General features: G+C 34.5%; 1 protein-coding gene and 2 long non-coding RNA genes across 5 annotated transcripts; 2 read left to right on the top strand and 1 right to left on the bottom strand.

Moving 5' to 3' along the window:
• Positions 1-140: 140 nt before the first annotated feature.
• On the bottom strand, positions 141-5,789 carry LOC136061668 (uncharacterized). The gene is made up of 4 exons (XR_010623509.1): positions 5,454-5,789; positions 4,622-4,698; positions 930-1,110; positions 141-759 (listed from the first exon to the last, which is right to left on the bottom strand). It is a non-coding gene; the product is annotated as an uncharacterized LOC136061668 (long non-coding RNA).
• LOC136061669 (uncharacterized) lies at positions 667-1,452 on the top strand. Its single transcript, XR_010623510.1, has 2 exons — positions 667-825; positions 919-1,452. It is a non-coding gene; the product is annotated as an uncharacterized LOC136061669 (long non-coding RNA).
• Positions 5,790-10,314: 4,525 nt separating the features above from the next.
• On the top strand, positions 10,315-23,895 carry LOC111986900 (probable arabinosyltransferase ARAD1). Of its 3 annotated transcripts, none has more exons than XM_065759744.1 (2): positions 10,315-11,260; positions 23,213-23,895. In XM_065759744.1, exons 1-2 carry the CDS (start codon positions 10,430-10,432, stop codon positions 23,402-23,404), a joined length of 1,023 nt encoding a protein of 340 aa, XP_065615816.1. In that variant the 5' UTR covers positions 10,315-10,429; the 3' UTR covers positions 23,405-23,895. The 3 variants fall into 3 exon arrangements, with proteins under 3 accessions (XP_065615816.1, XP_065615817.1, XP_023874361.2); XM_065759745.1 differs by having other exon boundaries at positions 23,199-23,290; XM_024018593.2 differs by lacking the exon at positions 23,213-23,895 and adding an exon at positions 12,013-13,862.
• Positions 23,896-24,894: the final 999 nt, after the last annotated feature.

The raw sequence follows: 24,894 nt of genomic DNA, 5'->3' as shown, positions 1-24,894 counted from the left end.
TCCCAAGAGTTTACAGTTCAATGATCAATTGAAAAGGTTTTTAGAAGCTGAAATTGTCTTGGAACATTTACTTGCCTAACTGTTAGAGAAATTTAAGGACCAGACATCATTGTGAACAAAAGAAAAATTAATCCCAAGAGTTTACAGTTCAATGATCAATTGAAAAGGTTTTTAGAAGCTGAAATTGTCTTGGAACATTTACTTGCCTAACTGTTAGAGAAATTTAAGGACCAGACATCATTGTGAACAGTAGCTCCTTGCGCTCCTCCACTGGATAGCCAATAAAATCTCTCAACATATCTAGATTCTTAATAAGATAGAGATAAGCCCTCATTCGCAATCTAGAATCAATTCCTATCTCATCCAAGAGATGGAACACGTCTTGCTCAGGAATGGGAAGACGTGCCAAGCTTCTCTCAAAAATTAAATTTCCTTCTCTAAGTGCTGAATTTCCTTCTCTCATTACTAAAGCAACATCCTGAATTGCTCCCATAATTTGTTCCATGTCCTCATTTTTTGATGTTTTTCTCTTTTTGGCTTTTGAGGAGGCTTCACCCACATTATTATCACCCATATTATCATGGCTCTCCAAAGTAACTTCATTTTGAGCAACTAAATGATCAATATCTTCAATGTTCTCCATAGACCTCTCTCCGGTTGAAGTAGCCCACCGTTACCTCATCTCTGATGCAGTTTCAGATTGTTCCCTAGTTGCTCTATCTTTTCCATAAAGCTCAACCAATTTGTTGTAGTTTGGAACTGCGTCAGACTCAAGAATTTTAAAAAATGCATTAAGTAGACGCGATAAGCTAAAAGTCCCCCAAGGTAATTTTGTTAGAAAAAAAAAAAAAAAATATATATATATATATATATAGCCATTAGTGTATAACAACATAATAATGCATGTCATTCCTATAGGTAAATATTACCTTGTTGATGCTGGATTCATGTTGAGGAGCACACTTCTTGCACATTATAGAGGAGTTCGTTATCACTTAAAAGAGTATTCAAGAAATCCACCACAAAATCCTAAAGAGTTATTCAACCTTCGACATGCATCCTTATGCAATGGGATTGAAAGAGCATTTGGAGTCTTGAAGAAAAGATTTCCTATAATAGCAAGCTCAAATGAGTCGTCTTACGTCGTTCCAACCCAAAAAAAAAATAATTTTAGCATGTTGCATTTTGTACAATTACTTGATTGGTGCAAATCCGGATGATAGAATTCTTCATGAGGTGGATGAAGAAATTTTAAACAATCCTGAACCCCATGAATAGCTTGGTGTGCAAAGAGAGAAATAATGATGATGCTGTCCAAGGAGAGATTTTAAGAAACTCAATAGCAACTGATATGTGGAGGGATTATACATCCAACCCAACTTGATGTTATTCTAAATTTAATAATTGTAGACAAATGCTTCTAGTGGATTTAGAACTATGTCTTTGTTTTAACGGGCTGATTCTCATTAGAATTGTTTTATTATTTAGTTTTCTTTTTATGGACTTATCATTTTGTATATGATACATTTAATTTGCTTGGGATAAACTATTGAATGAGTTTTGATTGTGAATTGAGAATGTGTTTCTTCTTGTGAGGTTTGTGTGAAACTTTCCTCTTTAGTATGCAAAATGAAATATTCCTCTATATTGTGTTAGAGTAGCACTTTCACAACATGTTCCATTTTTTTAGTATAATTTTAATAAACGTCATTCACTGTGACAGTGGCAATTTGTAGGTAATCTTTCTTTTTCTATTGTTTTACATTATGTCTTTGTCCTTTAAGTTGTGTTGGCAACCTTTTGCTTTCTACTTGCTTACGTTTGCCTGCTTAGTTTTCTCTGCTTAGTTGTGTTGTTAAATGGGCTTTTATTATTTCAACCATGGATAATGTGTAAATATGGCATTTTATTATTTTTTTTATAGGTTCAAATATGTCAAAAAAAAGGACAATTGATGATGTGGTTAAGAAAGATAGAGAATATTGGACAGCTGTTATGGATGATGCGCTTATTGATGCACTCTTGCATCAACATCATCTAGGTAATTGAAATGGTTCGGTCTTCACCACACATGCCTATGACAATATTGTGAAGGAATTGCAAGAAAATTTTGAAAAACCAATAGACAAGCAAAAGGTGAAAAATCGCATTAAAACCATCAAGTATAATTGGTCAGACTGCTATGATGTGTTTAAGAATGGATTGAGTGGTTTTGCCTGGAGTCCAATCACCAAAATGTGGAGTGCTGAATCAGAAGTTTGGGAAAGTCTAATCCAGGTTTGTCACTTATACTTTAGGAGTTCATATTGTTTCTTGTGGTACATTTTACAGGCTGCTGCGTATATGAGGTTCCTTCTGTTCTAATCTTATGTTAAGCTTAACACTGCTGTGATGAACTTTTCTGGTAATGTACATTCAAGGTGGCCACTTTTGCTGGTGCTTCTGCTTGAATTGATAAAATCTTATGGAGACAAAGAATCTTTAAAACCTTAGATGCTTATAATACATTTTTAAATCCTATAAAGGTATTGAATCCTATAAAACCACAAATCAACCTCTTCATATCTCATGTATTCTCTTGCATATGATATATTTCTTTATGACTTGGACACCCTTGTGGGTTCCTTATGTCTTCTCTCAAAGGCACCTTGTTGAAGTTAGATTATTTTCACATTATTCTTTGCCCTTTTTTCACCTAGGGGAAGTCATAATTTAATTTATGGTAGCTGCCATCTTGCTATTGTATCTAAATGCAATTTGTAAATTATTACCTCTACTTTCTAATATAAAATTGTGAATCTACAAGATACATATCTCTGAGGAAAGCCAAAGTTCATAGATCATTTTCCAGGGGCAACATTGCTTTTACAGAAACATGTTTAGCAGTCCATCAACTATTTGTTCTCCTTCTAAAACATGAGCATCCATCTAATCTGAATCGCTTTTCCTATCTATTTTCCTAATTATTGATTATCCTATATTCCTATATATGTTTACTTTGGCTTACTCACTTGTTCTGGAATTTTTACATCTCCTTTTATTCTTATCCCAAATAATTATAGAAGAGCACATAATTTATGTTATATTAAATTGTTAATGAATCTCCATATATATTTCTTAATTTCTGCCTCTTGTTTGAATGTCCATGCATCATGGTAGAAAAATATTATTGAATGAGTTAGCATAGTATGTATGTTTTTTGGGGGTGGACTTCATGACCCTTGTAACGGAATGATTGGAGACAAAGTAATGGTTTGGATGAGGTGTATTAACAGTAGAATGGACATCTTAAGGAAGTGGGAGAGAAGATAAAGTGAGGCAATTAGCATTTGAGTATAATGGTAATCTAAGATTTCCAATAAACTGCCTTTGCCAGGTTCATCTGGATCTAATGTTTTGTGTGGGTGAAAACCTGGGTTTGGTTGTTCTTTGTATGATGGTGTCTATGCAGGTGTGTTTAGGCAATATTCATATGTAAATTTTAAATCAAATGTACATGCCACTAGCACATTTTGTGTTGGGTAGTCCTTTCTACCACGATATCTTGGTGCATCTTTAAAAGGAACTTTTGCCCAAATGTGCGTTCCATCAAGTGTCCCAATGCAATCCTGACATGGGAAAAACTAAAATTGTTGAGTACTTACTTCTATATATTAAAATCTTTATATATACCACAATTAAGCTATTAGAGTATTCTAATGTTTTGTTTTTTTGTTTTTTTTTTGTTTTTTGTTTTTTGTTTTTTTGTTTTTTTGTTTTTTTTACCTTAAAATATGGGAAGAACCTAGAACTATTGAGTATTTCTACTAAAGTTTGAGATCTATCGGGTTGTTTCAGAAACTTCTCTTCTAGTTGTACCACAAATCTTAATACTTGATGGAAATGACGGTTTATAGTCTCACCAGAGCGATGGAAAAAAAAGAAGAAGATATTTCCTGATGCTTTACACCATGTGATAATATGTAAAGAAATTTGGCAACTTGTTTTTCAATCATTGCTCATTGTGTTGGTTGGAGGCCACGTTCTTTACTTAGCATGTCACGCAAATCTAAAAAAGCTCCAGGCCCTATGCGTATAATATCATGACACTTTTTATTTTCAATTATCTCTCTCATTAGTTCATCGTGAACGCTTCGTCTTTCTAAACTCAAACTACTAATTAAGTAAGTTACTTGTCTCCTTTGAGGCCTCCTTCGAAGTATTAACCAATAGGCAACAAGACAAATTACATAAGCAATTGCCATTCGACGTCTCCATTCCCAATCCCATAATCCACGTCTCCATTCCCAAATTTGCAATACACATCTCCTTTTATTCTCGTCTATCCATCTAATAAAATTATCCCATGACAACAACACTATTACAATCCATGATATGCATAAATACACTAAGCTATTACAATTCAGTGTGTTTTGTGTAATCTATTATATAAGAATATAAAACAGGAAACAATGCAATGAAAGGATACTTATAAATTTTAAACATTTTGAAAGGTAAATAACAAAAATTGGAAGTAATGCAGTCTTAAACATTTCCTGGAAGCTGAAGACATTTTGGACCACAAAACAAAACAAAAAAACAAGTGATTGAATGGAACCATATATAGAGTATTGGTAGTTACCTTAATGCCCTTACAGCAGTGACCTAACTACCCTCACTGGTTGGAATGAGACCAAGACAAACACGATCAGCAACACCCTGCATGCAGAAAATCAAAAGGAATCAATCAAAGCAGTCCATCTTCTTGTACATTAATATCCAAATAGGAAAAATTCATCAGATTCAAGCCAAACCAACATATAGGTAAGCATAATAACATCATATAAACAACAAACAAACCAAAAAAAAAAAAAAAAAATTCTCCTTTATTATTTTTTCAGCAACCAAACAACAGGGAAAAATGAAAGCAAATACGATTTCAAGCTAAAAGCTAACAATTTTCTCAAAACCCAAATGCCAAAAACATAAATCAGATCCATTTTCCAGTTCAAACTTGAATATCACAAAGCTGAGAGAATACCATTTTGGTTGGGGCTTAGGAGGAGCCAAATCAAAAACCCATTCACAAAAAAACAAGAAATTACCAAAATCAGAAGCCCATTCACAAAAAACAAGATATTACCCAATAAAAATAAACAAGAAACACAAATCCATATATAGCTACAATATACAAATTTATGCAAGTTCACAATCTAGATTCACTCAAGCACTTTATCAAACACGTTACATGCAATACTTTGAAACTTTAAAAATTAAAAAAAAAAAAAAAAGCAATCAGATCCGAAACTCACCTACAAATAACATGTTATTACCCCATAAAATCACAATTAATAAGAAATCACCCAATAAAATCACAATTTTAAGAACATAATTATTTGATCCAACTCAAAAGAAACCCATGAAACAAAAAGAAAAACAGAAACCCATGAAACAAAAAGAAAAACAGAGCTTACCTCTGAAAGAAAACCTAGGTGTGAGAGATGATTGATTGTGAAGAAGTTGTGTGAGAGAGAGATAGTGTGGAGTGTGGAAGAAATCGTGTGAGAGAGAGGTAGAGGAGTCTTCAAGGCTGAGAAAAATTTGAGATTGGAGATAAATAACGTGAATAATAACGTTAATTTATTTTATATAATCTGTGTGTAATTTTGTTAATTTAGAATGGGTAAATTAGGAAATTTACTTGGACAATAATTTATTTACTCTACTCTTCTTCCAAATCTCTCAAATTTGGGGGAATTAAAAATGAGAGGTTAGAGGGAGTTGAAATCCCTCCAATCCCCTACCCTTCTTTCCTTAAAAAACTTCTAAACAAGGTAATTGGATTGCTCTCCCTCATTCTACTCTACTCCCCTTCCTTTTTTAATATCCAAACAGGCCATTAGTAGCAGCCAACCTAAATGTGTTTGCGAGAGCAAGAGAGAGAGAGAGAGATCATCTAGTAGTGGTAGACCGTGATGTGGGAATGGCGATTAGTAAGTCTTTTTTTTTTTTGAACGAAGATAGAATATATATTAAGATGTTCAAAGAGTTGTTACAAGTTGGAAGAAATCAAAGTATACCAAAGTGGATCCTGAGTAAAAAGACTTTGGAAAACATGATGCCCACTTACACAAGAAGTAACTTGTAGAAATAGAAAAAAACAGATGTGCCTTAAGAAGTTGTTTGCGCTGCTGTGGGACGTTAGTACTCTATCAAGAGACCAGTAGGTCCATCAAAGATGATCCTAGGCTGTAGTTGAGATTTTTAGAAATAGAATTTGTTTCATGCATTCCAAATAGCCCACATGACAACAGCCTAGGTCTTGAGTTCTTGATGGCTCAATTGTGTACCATACTTCGAAATAGTCCAAAAAAATCTGATACGCCATTTGAGCAATTCTGGATCTGTTGACTAGCCATGGACCAAACATTCCTCGTGAAAGGGCATTCCCATAACACATGACATGGGGTTTTAGGGTGTTGACAACAGAGTTCACACCTTGGGTCAACTTGCACCTTGCGTTGATGCAAATTAACTCCTGTGGGTAGAATATTTGAGCAGGCCCTCCACAGCAGAGTCTAGACTTTTGGAGGCACATTTAGTTTCTACACCTTCCTCCATAATCTGCCATCAAGCCGAGTCTATGAATGCTCAGCATGAGTTTGATTTTTAAGACCAAGGGCGACTTTATAAGCTGTCTTGATTGTAAAAATTTGGGCTTCATTTTCCTTCCATACCATCTCATCCTTGGAGGTTAGATTATTCAAAGGTACAACTAGGGATGGACCCAGGATTTCAAGCTGGGGGGAGGGGGGGGGGGGGATTTTTTTTTTTTTTTGAACGAAGATAGAATATATATTAAGATGTTCAAAGAGTTGTTGCAAGTTGGAAGAAATCAAAGTATACCAAAGTGGATCCTGAGTAAAAAGACTTTGGAAAACATGATGCCCACTTACACAAGAAGTAACTTGTAGAAATAGAAAAAAACAGATGTGCCTTAAGATTTTGTCTGCGCTACTGTGGGACGTTAGTACTCTATCAAGAGACCAGTAGGTCCATCAAAGATGATCCTAGGCTGTAGTTGAGATTTTTAGAAATAGAATTTGTTTCATGCATTCCAAATAGCCCACATGACAACAGCCCAGGTCTTGAGTTCTTGATGTCTCAATTGTGTACCATACTTCGAAATAGTCCAAAAAAATCTGATGCGCCATTTGAGCAATTCTGGATCTGTTGACTAGCCATGGACCAAACATTCCTCGCGAAAGGGCATTCCCATAACACATGACATGAGGTTTCGGGGTGTTGACAACAAAGTTCACACCTTGGGTCGACTTGCACCTTGCGTTGCTACAAATTAACTCCTGTGGGTAGAATATTTGAGCAGGCCCTCCACAGCAGAGTCTAGACTTTTGGAGGCACATTTAGTTTCTACACCTTCCTCCATAATCTGCCATCAAGCCGAGCCTGTGAATGCTCAACATGAGTTTGATTTTTAAGACCAAGGGCGACTTTATAAGCTATCTTGATTGTAAAAATTTGGGCATCATTTTCCTTCCATACCAACTCATCCTTGGAGGTTAGATTATTCAAAGGTACAACTAGGGATGGACCCAGGATTTCAAGTAGGGGGGGGGAGGGAGGCGGAGATAAGCAAAGTTTTTATTTTTATTTTTTCCAAAAATGCATCCATATAGTATTAATAAACTATCAACCAAGACAAATACCCAAAAATAATTGTTTCTTAATATATTAAAATACAATCATCTACCAACAAAAACAAAAGACACGAACCATTGAAACAACTCAGATAAAATTTTCAATTTTTTGAACTCTGGATCTTGGACTATATTATGCTCAAAATGATAAACCTCCTTTTCCAACACTTTTTTGTCATAATCTGTGAAATCTTGTAGATAAAAATTCTTTACCAACAAACAAAGATCACTACTTCTAAAAGATTTTAATGCCTCTCAAGGTTCTACACTATTTCTCACTTCTTTTCAATTTATAAATTTATCTAATTTAGCATTATGAGTTAACAAGAGGTGCAAGTGAATCACTGTTATTTTCTTAAATCTGTGTGACAATTTTCTATATTATATGATTTGTTTTTTTCTTTTGTCTTTGGTCTTTGCCTTTGTCTTGTCTCCATATTTCAGACACTGACCCAATCCCACTACAGACACTATAAATTTATTCTGCACTACTAACAAAAACTTTTCTTAACTTTACCTTCTTTTTTTTTTTTTTTTTATCTGTCAAACACTACACTAATATATTCTCTAATCTTTACAGACTCTACTCTCTCTCTCTCTCTCTCTCTCTCTCAAAAATAAAAAAAAGAAAAAAAAAGAAAAAAAAAAGAACAACACACCACATGCAGTTAGGCACAAATTCAATTCACAACCACAGAATCACCAAATCAGTTCATCACTCATTAGTTAAACATAAACACCACAAGTCCACAAGCATATATTTTTAAATTTTGAGATTCACAAATATTATATTAGGTTTTGAAGGAAAGGATAGACTAAATACCTGTGAACTGTTATGAAGGCCGGAGCAGTGGAGCAACGAAGCTGGGCTGGGCTAGGCAGATTGAGCAATCGGCGGTGGCGGCAAGATGGGTCTCGGTGTCTCGCATGGTAGCGTTGGTGTGGTTTTTTCCGGTTTGGGTATGCAATAGGATAGCTCTCTTAGTCTCGGCGTGGGCGTGGGCGTGGGTGTGGGCGTGGACAGCTCGCTGCGTTGGGCTGAGTAGCGGCGTCATGGTGTGGGTGTGAATAGCTCACCTCTCACTTTCTCTGTCTCGCCTCTCCCTTTCTTTTTTCTTTTCTTTTTTCTTTTTTTCCTTCGTTTTTGGCTTTGCCATTTGGATTTGGAGTCTTTGATTGACTGCTATTATTTATTTATTTATTTATATTTATTTTTTTAAGGGTTTCTTGGGCTCTTGCCTCCTGGGATGGTTGGCTGGGTTGAGGTGAGGGGGGGCCTGAGCTAAAAACCAAGGGGGCCAAGCCCTTTTTTTGAAAATTTTACATACTAAAAAAAAAAAATTTGGGCCTGGGGGGTGCCTGGGCCCCCTTAGGCCCCCACTTGGGTTCGTCCTCGTACAACCAATATTTCTTTTCGCGTTGATGGAGCAAATAATGCTTGTATTTTCCCACGATCCCATTGCTTGGTATCCTCGTCAATGAGGTCCCTCACATATATTGGACTTGGTAGAGGTCCTAAAAAGATAGGAGCATGAGGTAACCATTTATGCGATGCCACTTCAATGTGTCTCCCATTACCAATTTGCCACTTTGAACCCTCCTAGATAATTTCTCTAGTCATAAGTAAACTTCTCCACACATAAGAGTGGTAAGTCTTAGATTGGGGAAAGGGGGTGAGAAAGAAGAAATTATAAGGTCCACATGGTGCAAATGTGACGTGGTCCACCACTGTTCCACTAAAAAACTCACATCTGTTCAAAATTGTTGAGTTGAAATTTTTTTTAAAATAGAAACTGATTACTGACTCAACAATTTTAAACAAGTGGAAGTTTTTTAGTGGAATGGTAGACAGATGACGTGGTCCACCAGAAAACTGTATAATTTCTCGTGAGAAAGGGGAGGAGAGACAAAGTGTAAATCTCATAAGGGGAGCTTAGAAGACAAAATCTAAAAGATGCTAAAATACTACAGTAATAAATGTGATTAGTGAATATTAAAGACATATGAATTAATGTTAGAATTACCTTTTTTTATTATTATTATTAATGACACTTCTAATTTTGTAAACATTATCTTTCCAATAAACGGTAGTCCTTACTCCATACCATTTATATACATAAAAAAGTCACTTTCTCTTATATCATCTTTGATTTTTTTTTTTCTTTTCTATAATTTAAACCATAAAATTCTGTCACTTTCTCTTCTCTTATCAAACCCCTTAATCATAGTAACAAGAAACCACGTAGAACCTCATATTTCTTTTTCTTCATTGGGTGAAAGTGAAAGATAAACCCGCCTTTCTCAAATAACTCAATACCCTCCTCGAGACACACGTCTCTGTCTTTCTCTCTGCGCACATTGTCTCCATGTTCACTACCGAGTCACCGACACCACCCTCACAAGTTGCAGGTCACAACCACAAATTGCTCTCATAACTCTTATGAGTCAATAAAGATGGCTCTACATATAAACCGGCCGGCGGTACCATATAATAATAATAATAATAATAATAATAATACTAAGTATTAGTTAAATATATATGTTTTTTTTATAATTTAAAAATCACTTATTTCCATGCACTATATATATATCTCTATATTGTTAAAAAAATACACACTAGTTTCTGTATAATTGGAATCTTAAAGAACGTTGCATTGTTTTTGTTTTTCGTATTTCCAAAAATCGCTGACTGTCACTGATCTTTAAGGTTAATTAGCTTCCATTATTTAGTGATGAACAAAAGGCGCAGGACTTGGCTGTTGAATCAGACACTCACAGCCATGCTTTTCTTCGTGCTATCCATCTATGTCTGCTTCACCACCATTCAATCATGGGCCTCCTCAAAGCCCACCAAGCCCTTTAGGCCCAATATTCTTCTTCCTCCCATTTCACCCAACACTTCTTCTTCTTCTTCTTCTTCTTCTTCTTCCTCCATGCGAGTCAAAGTTTACATGTACGATGATCTTCCGACAAAGTTCACCTACGGCGTCGTCGAACATTTCTGGACTGCACATGGTTTTGCTGACGTGGCAAAGTCAACGATCCAAAAACTCAAGTACCCGAGTCACCAACACTCCTTGGAGTGGCACTTGTTGCTGGACTTGACCCGACCCGAAAATGAAAGAACCGGGTCTCCAGTCATTCGGGTCATGGATCCTAACGAAGCTGACTTGTTTTACGTGCCGTTTTTCTCTTCATTGAGTTGGGTTGTGAGCAGGACCCATTTTTCCAACGGGTCGGGTCAGGTCAAGAAGTACTCGGATTCGGAGACCCAGGAGGAGCTGGTGACGTGGCTGGAGGGGCAAGAGTATTGGAGGAGGAACAAGGGGAGGGACCACGTGTTGGTTTGCCAGAATCCGAATGCGTTGAACCGGGTCATGAATCGGGTCAAGAATGCCTTGTTGTTGGTCTCGGATCTCGGGCGGGTAAGACCCGACCGTTCCTCGTTGGTTAAGGATGTGGTAGTGCCTGACTCGCATAGGATTAGTGCCTATAATGGAGATGTCGGAGTTGAGAATCGGAAAACGTTGTTGTTCTTCATGGGCAATCGGTTTCGCAAAGGGGTAATTATTTAAATTAAATCAATTTTTCTTCTTGGGTTTTTATTTCTTTTAAATATTATAATTATTGAATTGCTTTTAGATTTTAACCCAAAAAAAAAAAAGAGTTGCTATTAGATTATTTATTAGTTGTTTAATATGATTTTTATTGGACTCACTTTTTTTTTTTTTGAGACAAATTATTGGACTCAGTTAAGCATATCAATATAGTTTTTATGTTTTTTGAGACAAGCATACCAACATAATTTGGTCACTATATTTAGAGATTAATTATTACATATATATACATATAGAGAGAGAGAGAGAATGAATCAAAGTGTATTTGTTAAGATTGAGCTTGTTAGGGAGTCACTTAGTCAGACTAGTTAAGCAACTTTTTGCTACTTCTGAATCCAGTGGAAATAGAATTTTTGTTCATCATGAATTGAAATAAATATGTGATTTTCCGAAGACCCCATAAATGATCTGAATACAAAGAATGATCTCTCAAAGCGAAAAATACTGAAGGAAATTAGGCCAAACTAGAAGCTTTTTGTAGTTGTTGGAGCTAAGAATAGGACCATTCTCCAAACTTTGGTAAGCAAGAGCAGTGCTGGATAGTCAGTATACAGCCTTCCCCAGCTATGGAATTCAATTGTTTGCCTTGACATATTCTTTTCCTTCCATTGACTTATTAGACTTCTGAAAGAGATAGCTTCCATTACAGCTCTCGGATCCAATGATTAACAAATATATTTTACTTCTCAATGATTCAGTTGGACTTGCATGAGTGCATCACCTTAGATGAACCAAATTGGTAGTATTTTTCCGCTGATAAGACGAGTGAGAGGACATTCTGGAAACATTTGATTCTGCTTAGCACATGACTTGTGGAGGACATGAAGATTTTTGTGTTACTAGTCACCTAAGAAGGAAGGTGGCTTAGTCTGAAGAGGATGGATGAGTGGACTGAAGCTGCTGTTAAGAAAGGTATTTGGAATTTGTTTTTCAAAGGCAGGATCTATTCAGGTAGCTTGGAATTCATCAAGATTATTTGAGGGAAAGAAGCTTTTGAATGGTGCTGGCGCCTCAGGATTAACGTTTGTGGCAGAGGAAGATTTTAGGAGTTAGAACAGTAGCTAGACCTGACCTTAAGCATCTTACATGAAAGGGAAATTCATTCTTTTTATGGCATGACAACTGGCATCCTGAGAGGTTGTTGATTTTGTAAGTACTTTTAGTGTGATATATTATACTGCTAGCTCTCTTTATACCAAAGGGTCAAGTCTCTTGCATGAAGGACACTGGCTTTGGCTCCCTGCTAGGACCACAAATTTGGTTAGCAGTCCAATTCATAGCTATCAAGTTAACTTACCGGAGGAAGATGAAGTGGAAACCTTTTAAGACTGGTTAGTAAACTTGCAGTTCAATATGGAATGAGCATTGAACCAAAAGACCTGAGGTTGGTTGGTGGAGAATGATTTAGTTGCCAGTCCCAGATGCTATTTCCAAGCATTCTGTCATCAGTTGGTTGGCTGTCAATGACAAGACTTTTTACTTGAGATAGTCTGGACAAATGGGGGTACCAGTACAATGGGGGCCTTTTGGTGTTCATTTATCAGGAGGCTTTGGCAGCAAGTCTTGAGGATGTGCCTGATTAATACAAATTTGTCTGACTGGGATAAAATTATGCAGTGGAGAGTTCATGAGCTAAGGGAAAGAGGTTTTATGTGAAGTTATGTAGGCTTCTTGCTTACATCAACCATATATGTTGCAACTTAATGTAGGAATCCAAAATGGTAATGTAAAGGCAGAAGAAGGCATACTTGGAGTGATAAGGGTTGGTGTGAGGAAAGTTGGTTGCCACAATAAAGTCAAGAATCTTATATTAAATAGAGCTTTGGGTAGTCTTTGGGAAATTGTTCTCTGTTTTTGACCAAACAAGAGAGGATGTAATTGTAAGTTGATGTGTAGCTATGCTGGTGGTGGTTTGTTCTACTGTTTGATTGGGTTGCGGCTCTGGTATTGTGTTTTCTTGTTGCATGGCTGTTTTCTTGCTTAATAATATTCTGCTCACTCATTAAAAAAATAAAAAAAAATCCAATGCCACCTATTTCTGCCATCCCTATCTCCACAGCCCCTACTGAATATTGTGGATCCTCCCATACTTATCCTTACAATCTCTCTTTGACTCTCTCTCATGCATGCTAGCTCTATAGTGCTTTACCTATTTTTAGCCATAGTTAACGGTGTCCTGCAGTCCAGAGCATTAATTTTGAAACTTGAGTGTTAGCTTAGTTATCAATGGTTAATGTTAAATTACAAGCCCAGAGGGCCAAGCAACTGTATTTGTACTTCACTCCTATACCTGTCCATATAAAGTCAATTTTACTCAGTTCAATATATACATACTTTTTGGTTAGTTTTTATTGAAGCAATTTCTTGACCACAGATGTAAAAGCAATATTTTCTTGACTGAGATTTATACTTTGACAGTCTCATATTTCAAAGAAGGCAGGAGTTTTTATTGAACTTTGCTTTAATCAACAAATTTGATTCGCAACCTGTTTGAGTGGTCTCGGCTTTGGGGTTTTACTTGTACCTCTATTTTAGAGTTTCACAATTCTCTTAGTTTTGTTGTGTAATTTTTTTTTGATCCTGTGTTCATCATTGTGAATATAAAGTGTTTTTATTTCAATAAAGCAATTCTACTTACAAAAATAAAATAAAATTAACAGATTAAATTCAATTAATGAAATGAACAAAAGAGGGAGCCACTTTGAACCCTCCTAGATAATTTCTCTAGTCATAAGTAAACTTCTCCACAAATAAGAGCGATTGGTAAGTCTTAGATTGGGGAAAGGGGGTGAGAAAGAAGAAATTATAAGGTCCACATGATGGAAATGTGACGTGGTCCACCACTGTTCCACTAAAAAACTCATATCTGTTTAAAATTGTTGAGTTGAAAATTTTTTTAAAATAAAAACTGATTACTGACTCAGCAATTTTAAATAAGTGGAAGTTTTTTAGTGGAATAGTAGACAGATGATGTGGTCCACCAGAAAACTATATAATTTCGTGTGAGAAAGGGGAGGAGAGACAAAGTGTAAATCTCATAAGGGGAGCTTAGAAGACAAAATCTAAAAGATGCTAAAATACTACAGTAATAAATGTGATTAGTGAATATTAAAGACATATGAATTAATGTTAGAATTACCTTTTATTATTATTATTATTATTATTATTATTATTATTAATGACACTTCTAATTTCGTAAACATTATCTTTCCAATAAACGGTAGTCCTTACTCCATGCCATTTATATACATAAAAAAGTCACTTTCTCTTATATCATCTTTGATTTTTTTTTTCTTTTCTATAATTTAAACCATAAAATTCTGTCACTTTCTCTTCTCTTATCATACCCCTTAATCATAGTAACAAGAAACCACGTAGAACCTCATATTTCTTTTTCTTCATTGGGTGAAAGTGAAAGATAAACCCGCCTTTCTCAAATAACTCAATACCCTCCTCGAGAGACACGTCTCTATCTTCCTCTCTGCGCACATTGTCTCCGTGTTCACTACCGAGTCACCGACACCACCCTCACAAGTTGCAGGTCACAACCACAAATTGCTCTCATAACTCTTATGAGTCAATAAAGATGGCTCTACATATAAACCAGCCGGGGGTACCACATCATAATAATAATAATAATAATACTAAGTATTAGTTAAATATATATGTTTTTTTAAAAAAAAAAAAAAATTAAAAATCACTTATTTCCATGCACTATATATATATATATATATATCTCTATATTGTTAAAAAAATACACACTAGTTTCTGTATAATTGGAATCTTAAAGAACGTTGCATTGTTTTTGTTTTTCGTATTTCCAAAAATCGCTGACTGTCACTGATCTTTAAGGTTAATTAGCTTCCATTATTTAGTGATGAACAAAAGGCGCAGGACTTGGCTGTTGAATCAGACACTCACAGCCATGCTTTTCTTCGTGCTATCCATCTATGTCTGCTTCACCACCATTCAATCATGGGCCTCCTCAAAGCCCACCAAGCCCATTAGGCCCAATATATCAAATTTTTTAGGGCTAAAAAAAAAAAAAAATTTAAGAAGGCTTTTGTATTGGGCCAAACCACCAAAATAGCCCAAGTTGCTTTTAAGAAAAAAATGGAAAAACGTTCTGGGCTAAACTTGGGCTGAAATTTTGGTTAAAAAAGCCTATTTAAGCCCATTGTTGATGTATCGTCCAATACAACTGATATGTACAATACATACAACTGTATCGTCCTATTCATATGCACCTACGATACGTATAAACGATACAACACTTTTTTCAAACGATATGATATGTATAGTACGATACGTATTGCGTATTGTACGATACTGACAACTATGATTAGAAGTGTTTCTAATCTTTGATGAGGTGTAATTTTGTCTTTATCATTCAATTAGTGTTTATTGTATATACACAAAAAATTAAATTAAATTAAATTAAAAAATCAGTAGGAGACATAAGAGGGAACAATAAGGATCCGTCGTCCTTCCTTCTCTAGAAACATATCCACATGCACTCTAAGTTTCCTAATGAAAAATCAAAATTGAAAGGTTAATTTAATTAATTAGAAACATAATTATGTTCTACACAGATTTGCTTGAGAAACGTTAGGAAACTGCAAACAAACTTACTACTACAAAGTGAGTTGATTAACCCCAACTGAAACATTATAGGTATCAACTAAACGGCTTTCTGAATGTACCTCTAAAAATATAAGTGAAATCCAATCAAATGCAACCCAATCTTCTCTGTTGTAGGAAATGCTCCATTTAAGTGCCTCTTTCGGCCTTAAAATGGAGAAATTATACCATGTTTCGGTAATACCAACTCAACATTTATTTTGGTATTTTCTACCCAATAAATAAATGACATCTGTTTCAAAAAATTACATTAGACTACTCCAATAAATTAATCACAATTTTCTATACTATCGGAAAGATAAATTAATCATTTATTAGAGTAGTCTGATGTGGTTTTTTGAAACATGTGTCACTCATTTATTAGGTAAGAAATACCAAAATAGATGCTGAGTTGGTATTACCAAAACATGGTATTCTTTCTTCTTAAAATGAATTGACTAATGAGCATACCCCCATTCCACCCACCCCATTTATTTTTTTATTTTATTTTTATCATTCCTCATTTTCATCATACCAAATAAGAAAAAAACTCCCATTTTTCATCAAGATTTACTTAAACCAAAAGGACTAACAAATTTCCTGGTATTTGAGTATTTCTAATAAAAAATTTAGAGGGACATCCATGATTCAAATACTCTTACACAAATACAAATCTTCTTTCACATTTGTTGTGTTCTATGCTCCATAAATCACAACTTGTTATATATTTAGTTAACTTATAAAATAACCAAATTTTGAAAAATAAAATTAAAAACACATAGTATATCATATTTGTACAGCATAAATGTGACAAAAATTTTGTATTCTTTTTACACCTTGTTCTATGAATTACAGTTAACTTAACTGGTAAAGTCTCTAATGGTTGAATAGGAGATCTGGAGTTCAATTTTTGCCTACACAAAAAATTCAATTGGTGTCTTGGTATGATAATAAAGAACATCACTCGACGCAAACTCTCTCAAGAAATTCTTACACTTTGTTATTGAATTATTAAAAAAAAAAAAAAAATATCGTGTAAGAGTGGTGCGGTGTGGGTTCAAGGAAACGGTGGAGATGTTGTAGCAAGAGATGTGAAGTTTTTTAAGCTTTGTAGACTTGATCCGGAGATTTGGCGAGTAGCGAAGTGGAAAGGGCTAAAAAGGGTACGTAGCAACGACAACCGGGGAAGGAAAGGAAACCACTTTCCCTGAACTTTCCTTAAATTTGACACATGTCTAAACATCACTCACCCAACTCAACCGTCATTTTTTACTTTCTAATCCTAAACTTCTGCTCTGTCTTTCATTAGCGAAATAAAAAAAATTACACTTTTATTCAAGGGAGTCAATTTCGTACTGTACCGGCCGGTACAGTCGGAATTTATCGTACTAGCCGGTGAATCAATACAAAAACATCCATGATTTGTACCGCTTAAAATACCGGTCCTTACTGGACTATACCGGATGTACCGTTGAATATCGGACATCTCAGCTGAAAAATGGAAATCGAGCAGTACTAAAAACTTGAAGAAAATGGAAAAAGGTAGCAGCAGAAAGCTCACAATGCTGTCCTCATTGGTTGTTTTCCCATGTTGTCGGCCATTCCCCCAACCTTCCTCCTTCTGTTTTATCCAGCTGCTTCTTCTTCTTCTTCAGTCTTGACCGAGAATGAACCTCTCTTCTTGTGCCTATTGTTTTAGTTGTGTGTGTGTGGCTCTCGTTTAATTGTTTTGTGTGAATTCTGACACCCCATGTGAACTCTAATGAGTTCAAATTTCAAATATGCTTGGACTTTTAGGCTGGCTGCCACTCACATTTGATAAGCAATTTTATGTTTAAAAAAAAAAAAATCATCTTTTTATTATTATTACAATCTAGTATGTCAAGTTATATTAATGGGTTGATATTTGAGCAAGAAATAATCATATTAAAAATAAGCAATTAATTTAGAGAAATATGCTATTATAAATTTAAGGATTCTTATATAGATTTATAAATAATTCTAAATAAATAATCAAGTATGTCTCTCTCTCTTAAAACGGTACACCGGTATTGATCGGTACCCAAAATATATCAGACCGCTGACTAAACTGGTACAGTCTCCCATACGATATTGACTTCCTTGCTTTTATTATCAAAAGATTCAAAACCAGCCACGTTATCATTATCCGAATATCTTTAAAGGAATATCATCATTACTATAAATAATCTTGCTCAAAAAAAAAAAATGGTTGAAAACTCTGTCTTATTTTTATTTTTATTTTTTATACTCTACTAATTATAGATGAATATCTTCGTAAATAAATATTATTTGTCCTAAAATATTTCATTTAATACTCAATTAATTGTAAAAACTTATTGCACATAAATTTTTATAAAACAATTAAATTTATACTAGTCTCTGAGCACATGTATGAGTATGCTCAAAGGCTTTCTACTTTTTGTGTAAGGGTTAATTTAGAGCATTTATTATGATTCGGGATAACTACATTTTCTGATTACAAAAAAGCATACGGGTGTGATGAAAAGTTATTTCACCACACATAATACTCATCACACCTCTAGTTTTTGTTTTGTTTTGTTTTGTTTTGTTTTTTTTTTTTTGGTGATTGGATAATGCAGTGATTCTAAATTATAATAAATGTTCTAAATTAATCCTTATTCAAAAAAATAGAAGAGCCTTTGAGCACGCGCATAAAGATAATTGAAGTATTTGAATTTTAAAGGTTAATAATTTACATTCATCATAATTAATTTGGAATTGTTATATTTTTCAATTACAAAAATACCTAGGTGTGATGAGATTTATACAAAAAAAAAAAAAAAAAAAATTTACCCACAAACACATAATTCTCATTATGCTCTAGGTATTTTTATGATTGAAAAATGTAACAATTCCAAATTATAATAAATGTAAATCACTAACTTTTAGGAGGGAAAAAAAATAGAAGAGCCTATGAGCACGCGTGTGACCATGTGCTCAAAGGCTAGTATATGTGTAAATTATTTAGTCAATATATGCATCTAAACCAATCGTATGTATTAGAATTTTCTAATCTTTGATGAGGTGTAATTTTGTTTTTATCATTCAATTAGTGTTTACTATGTATACTAAAATAAAAAATAAAAAATGAGTAGGAGACATAAGAGGGAACAATAAGGATCCACCGTCCTTCCTTCTCCAGAAACATATCCACATGCAGTCTATGTTTCCTAAAGAAAAACCAAAATTGAAAGGTTAATTTAATTAATCAGAAACATAATTATGTTCTACACAGATTTGCTTGAGACACGTTAGAAAACTGCAAACAAACTTACTTCTACAGAGTGAGTCGATTAACCCTAATTGAAACATTATAGGAATCAACTAAATGGCTTTTTGAATGTAACTCTAAAAATATTAGTGAAACCCAATCAAATGCAACCCAATCTTCTCTATTGTAGGAGATCGCAGTAGTAGGATTCTTCCAATTGTTAAATTTCATCCCTGAAATATATAAAATTAAAGAGAAGAATATATAACATTCTTAAATAAGGAAATTTTTTAGAAAACTGTACCAAAGCTCATATAGGGCACATGCTAAGTACATCACCCAATTTAATAAACTTTTCTTACATTATATAAAGTGGTCAAATACTTAGGACAAAATTGCTAAATGCCCTTTTTGGGCAAACTAAGCAGCGTTTTGCCCTATTTTTCAAAGTAATTAGGGAAATACCCATCTTTTGAAACTTGATTTTCTCAAAATCGAGTTATTAAAAAAAAAAAATTCTAAGGTCCTATAGTAGCGTTTTTAAGGACCTATAATGACGTTTTCAAGACCTATAGTAACGTTTTGTAACTTGACTTCCATTAAATAGAGTTATATGCAATTTTAAAAATTTTTTTTACCTATAACTTGATTTCATATAAATCGAGTTACAAAACGCTACTATATGTCTTGAAAACGTCACTATAGGCTCCTTAAAAATGCCGCTATAGGGTCTAACTCGTTTTGAGAAAATCGATTTTCAAAAGAGAGGTATTTCCCTAATTAGTTTGAAAAATAGGGTAAAATGCTGCTTAGTTTACCCAAAAAGGGCATTTAGCAATTTTTTCCCAAATACTTAAGATCCTTTTGTCAAAAACTGTTAATACAATCATATTACAAAAAAAGTTGGTTTTATATAGAGATGTAAGGGGTGGATCAGTGTTAATCTTTTAAACGATAACAATGCAAACTCCAAACTCAAATCAACCTTTGATTGAAGATAAAGTCTCTCCTTATCAAAGACTGATCTCTAACTCAAGATACAACTCAATTTCATATTTAGGACTAAGATAATTCCACTTGATGTATTTCAAATATTTAATTTCTAATTCTCCATGGTAAATAGTTTATTTATTTATTTTTATTATCAACATATACCTATATATATATATATATTTTATAGGAAGACTAATCTTTCATTAAATTATTGAAGAGAAATTACATCATAGATCAAAGCTTGTTCTATAAAACAAAGATTCTCATCTATCCAAGTACAATAATCATCGATGCCCTTTGTATATTTTGCTAAAAAATGGGCTGGTCTATATCCTTGATGACAGACATGACAAAACCCAATTTGACGGAACTCCACAATTGTGTCTTGCATGCCCATGATCACAGCATCCGCAGAAGTCGGATGGGATGCCAATTCAAGTAAGGCTCTCTGTATAGTGAGAGAGTCCCCTTCCATGATGAGGAAGGGTACTCTCATCATGGAGATCTCCCAAAAAAAAAATAAAATAAAAATAAAAACAAAGAGATCTCAATTACTTGAACTTAGAGCAGATATTAAATATTCTATTGACATCAGTTCCAATGATATCTCAATTACTTAAGGATGTAATTTACAAATCCATCGATGTGCCTGTGGATTCCAGTTAAAAAAAAAAACAATTGCAATCTCTCTAATTGTCAAATTAATGCAAAAAATAAAAAATTTAACGCCAAAAACATATGCAATGATGGTAAAAAGAAAAAAATTCTTAAAAAGAAAAAAATACATTGAAGAAAAAAAAGGTGAGGAAGGAGAAGGAAATAGTAATTGAATTAAATAAATAAAAAATAAAAAAATGAAAACCTTGGCATGCCACTTCAAGTTGGAAAATGGATAGGAACGAATGGAAATTAAACTTGGAGTTGGGCAACTGGTAAGGGAGTATTGGGATGTATGTTGGCAAATGGATAGGAACGGATGGGAACTTGAGTTGGGAAACTGATAAGTGAGTATTGGGATGTAAATTGTGGCAACTATTTTTATTTGAATTCAAATTAAAATGTGGGTGCGTGGATAACATTGAAACTACCAGTAACTAATTGGAAATGTGAATGTGTTATAAATTTAGCTAAAATTTAGGAGTTTTTTAAATTAAAAATTTTACATGTTTAACCCTATGCAGTGGAGAGTTCATGAGCTAAGGGAAAGAGGTTTTATGTGAAGTTATGTAGGCTTCTTGCTTACATCAACCATATATGTTGCAACTTAATGTAGGAATCCAAAATGGTAATGTAAAGGCAGAAGAAGGCATACTTGGAGTGATAGGGGTTGGTGTGAGGAAAGTTGGTTGCCGCAATAAAGTCAAGAATCTTATATTAAATAGAGCTCTGGGTAGTCTTTGGGAAATTGTTCTCTGTTTTTAACCAAACAAGAGAGGATGTAATTGTAAGTTGATGTGTAGCTATGCTGCTGGTGGTTTGTTCTACTGTTTGATTGGGTTGCAGCTCTGGTATTTTGTTTTCTTGTTGCATGGCTGTTTTCTTGCTTAATAATATTCTGCTCACTCATTAAAAAAATAAAAAAAATCCAATGCCACCTATTTCTGCCACCCCTATCTCCACAGCCCCTACTGAATATTGTGGATCCTCCCATACTTATCCTTACAATCTCTCTTTGACTCTCTCTCATGCATGCTAGCTCTATAGTGCTTTACCATTTTTAGCCATAGTTAACGGTTCCTGCAGTCCAGAGCATTAATTTTGAAACTTGAGTGTTAGCTTAGTTATCAATGGTTAATGTTAAATTACAAGCCCAGAGGGCCAAGCAACTGTATTTGTACTTCACTCCTATACCTGTCCATATAAAGTCAATTTTACACAGTTCAATATATACATACTTTTTGGTTAGTTTTTATTGAAGCAATTTCTTGACCACAGATGTAAAAGCAATATTTTCTTGACTGAGATTTATACTTTGACAGTCTCATATTTCAAAGAAGGCAGGAGTTTTTATTGAACTTTGCTTTAATCAACAAATTTGATTCGCAACCTATTTGAGTGGTCTCGGCTTTGGGGTTTTACTTGTACCTCTATTTTAGAGTTTCACAATTCTCTTAGTTTTGTTGTGTAATTTTTTTTGATCCTGTGTTCATCATTGTGAATATAAAGTGTTTTTATTTCAATAAAGCAATTCTACTTACAAAAATAAAATAAAATTAACAGATTAAATTCAATTAATGAAATGAACAAAAGAGGGGGGAGGGGGTAGCAGAGAAAAGGTTAAACAAAGTTATATAAGCCATGGATTCTGCATTTGTAGGTAGGAGAAGTGTGTGAGTTGCTTTTTCAAGTACTTGAAAATGAAGAAGATGTCATAATAAAACATGGAGCACCATCACAAACTAATCAGCGTTTACCTTCACAAGGGATGCACTCATCAAAGTTCTGCTTAGATCCTGTTGGTTCCGCGCCAGCATCATGCTGACTTTTTGATGCTATAGTTAGCATGTGTCCCAGTAATAGTTAGAGACAGAATAGATTTGCCTTTTGAAAATGTCTTTTTTTTTTTGGGTAGAATATTGACTATAGTAACTTGCTTGCTATAGTCAATATTCTACAAATATTTGTAGATTCCACCTCACCTTGATATGCTTTTCTGTACACATTAAAATCTTCTGGACCATAGTAACTTGCTTGCTCTTACATTCAGCGCGTAATTATAAGTAATGGGGCACCTAATTTTAATAGGTCTTGGTATTTTGTTGATATATCTGTCATAGTATCCTATATGTCTATTAACATCTCCTTTTAGAATTGATGGAATTACTGTCGAGGAGGATTATGATGATAATGTTCACAATTCACAATAGTGATGGTGACATGGCAGCTGCATATTCTTTATGCATTGAAATTTTCCATAAATCTTCTTTTAATAATGTGTCATGACATAGAACCTAATATGTTAGAGATCAAAGTGTGCTAGTAACACCAGCTTCCTAAGGTTAATTATTCTCAATTTAGTTCTTGTAATTCAGGTGAAGCGATATTTTGAATACAAAGATCCAAATGGGACAGTGAATAAAGTCTGGCGCCAAGTATCACAGAAGCTCCCCTTGATTAAACTGATGATCAGTTGTGACAGAAGGCTTGCCACAATGCATGTGACTGAGACAGATTGCTCTGCATGTCTCTGTTCAAATCAAAGTGGCATTGCTACCACCCGATGATGCTGCCTTCGACAATGATTTTGGAACTTTAGGCCTGCCTAAAGAATCAAAGTCTTTTGCATATTTAGAGTCAGTGCATGGCTTTTCTTCAGCAAGGAGAAGATCAAGGAATTTTAGCTGTATAAAATAACTTTTTTCACCAGAACTGAAGGTAGATGTGAATATGGAATCCCTTCCATTTACGGGATTTTTGAATTTAGGGTTTCCTTACACTTTTCTTTCTTTGGATACCTCACTTATTTTGCCCCCTTCTCCCCCCCCACACACACACTCGCTCTTTCCCTTTCCCCACTTTGTATCTTCTTTTCTATCTTGACACAAACAAATTTAGCATCTGGAAACTTGGTTGTATGTACTTGAAATGTACATGATAGAGATTACAAGGATCACGTTTATGTTGATTCTTTTATTTGAGCTGTCATAATCCTTGAGCGTTCAATGTTTAAAAATAAAATAAAATTCAGTCTTTCCTATGATTTATAAGGTCTTTATCATATCCCTCTTTGTGTGTGTGTTTTTAATTACTATTATTTTGAATGAATTTGCATTCTCCACTAAAAGTGTCACATCTGCTTTGCCTCCTGAAATTAGGATTTATCATTTACGTAGTGGTCTTAGGCTCTAAACTGGTAGAGGGCCAATTGATAAAATTTTTGAATTGTAGTGAAATAAATGACAAGATTTCCACGTCACATCTTAGATTAATGGCTTGTTTGGAAGTTTAGAGAGGGAGGAGAGTAGAGGGGAGTAGAGGGAAGGGGAGCAGTGGGGAGGAGAGTAGAGGAGAATGATTCACCTCCACCTTATTTGGATGTTTTTAAAATTAGTAAGGGGGAAGGGAGTAATTAGCCCTTCCCCTTGTGTAATTTTGTTAATATAATAAGCGTAAATTAGGTAATTTATTTGGTCAATAGTTTATGTACTCTACTCTCCCTCCAAATATCTTCAATTTGGGGGAATTAAAATTGGGGGGCTAGAGGGAGTCCAAACCCCTCCAAACTCCTCCAAACCCCTCCCCCTCATTTTTTAAAAAACTTCTAAATAAGGTAATTGCATTACTCTCCCTCCCTCTACTCTACTCCCCCTCCTTTTTTAAACATCCAAACATGCCATAAGAGAAACTGAGATAGAAAATGTCAAAAGTCGGTAAAGACTCATCTACAAAGTGTTTTTTGAGACACGACTTTGAGGATTTGATTCTAGAATAGTGACTCAGTCAAACAGGAGTTTTTTCGTTAGCCTTAACGGTCTATTGTTTTTAAATGGTAAAAAAAAAAAAAAAAAAACAGGTCTTCCATCTTCTGAAGAAACCGCGGATCAATAGTTGCGAGGAATTTTCCTGTGAAGTCCATTCCGTCTCTCTTTGTTTGTATGACGTTACCCTCATCGTTGTGAAACCCCTCCAATGGTCCCTCCCTCACAGTTTTAGTCTCATTGATTGATGATTAATCTTCCATTTCCTTTTGGGTTATTTGATGGCAATTTTTTTT

The sequence above is a fragment of the Quercus suber genome, unplaced genomic scaffold (genome assembly GCF_002906115.3).
Source record: "Quercus suber isolate HL8 unplaced genomic scaffold, Cork oak 2.0 scaffold_340, whole genome shotgun sequence".
Taxonomy (NCBI): domain Eukaryota; kingdom Viridiplantae; phylum Streptophyta; class Magnoliopsida; order Fagales; family Fagaceae; genus Quercus; species Quercus suber.
This window is presented reverse-complemented; position numbering and strand designations above follow the sequence as displayed.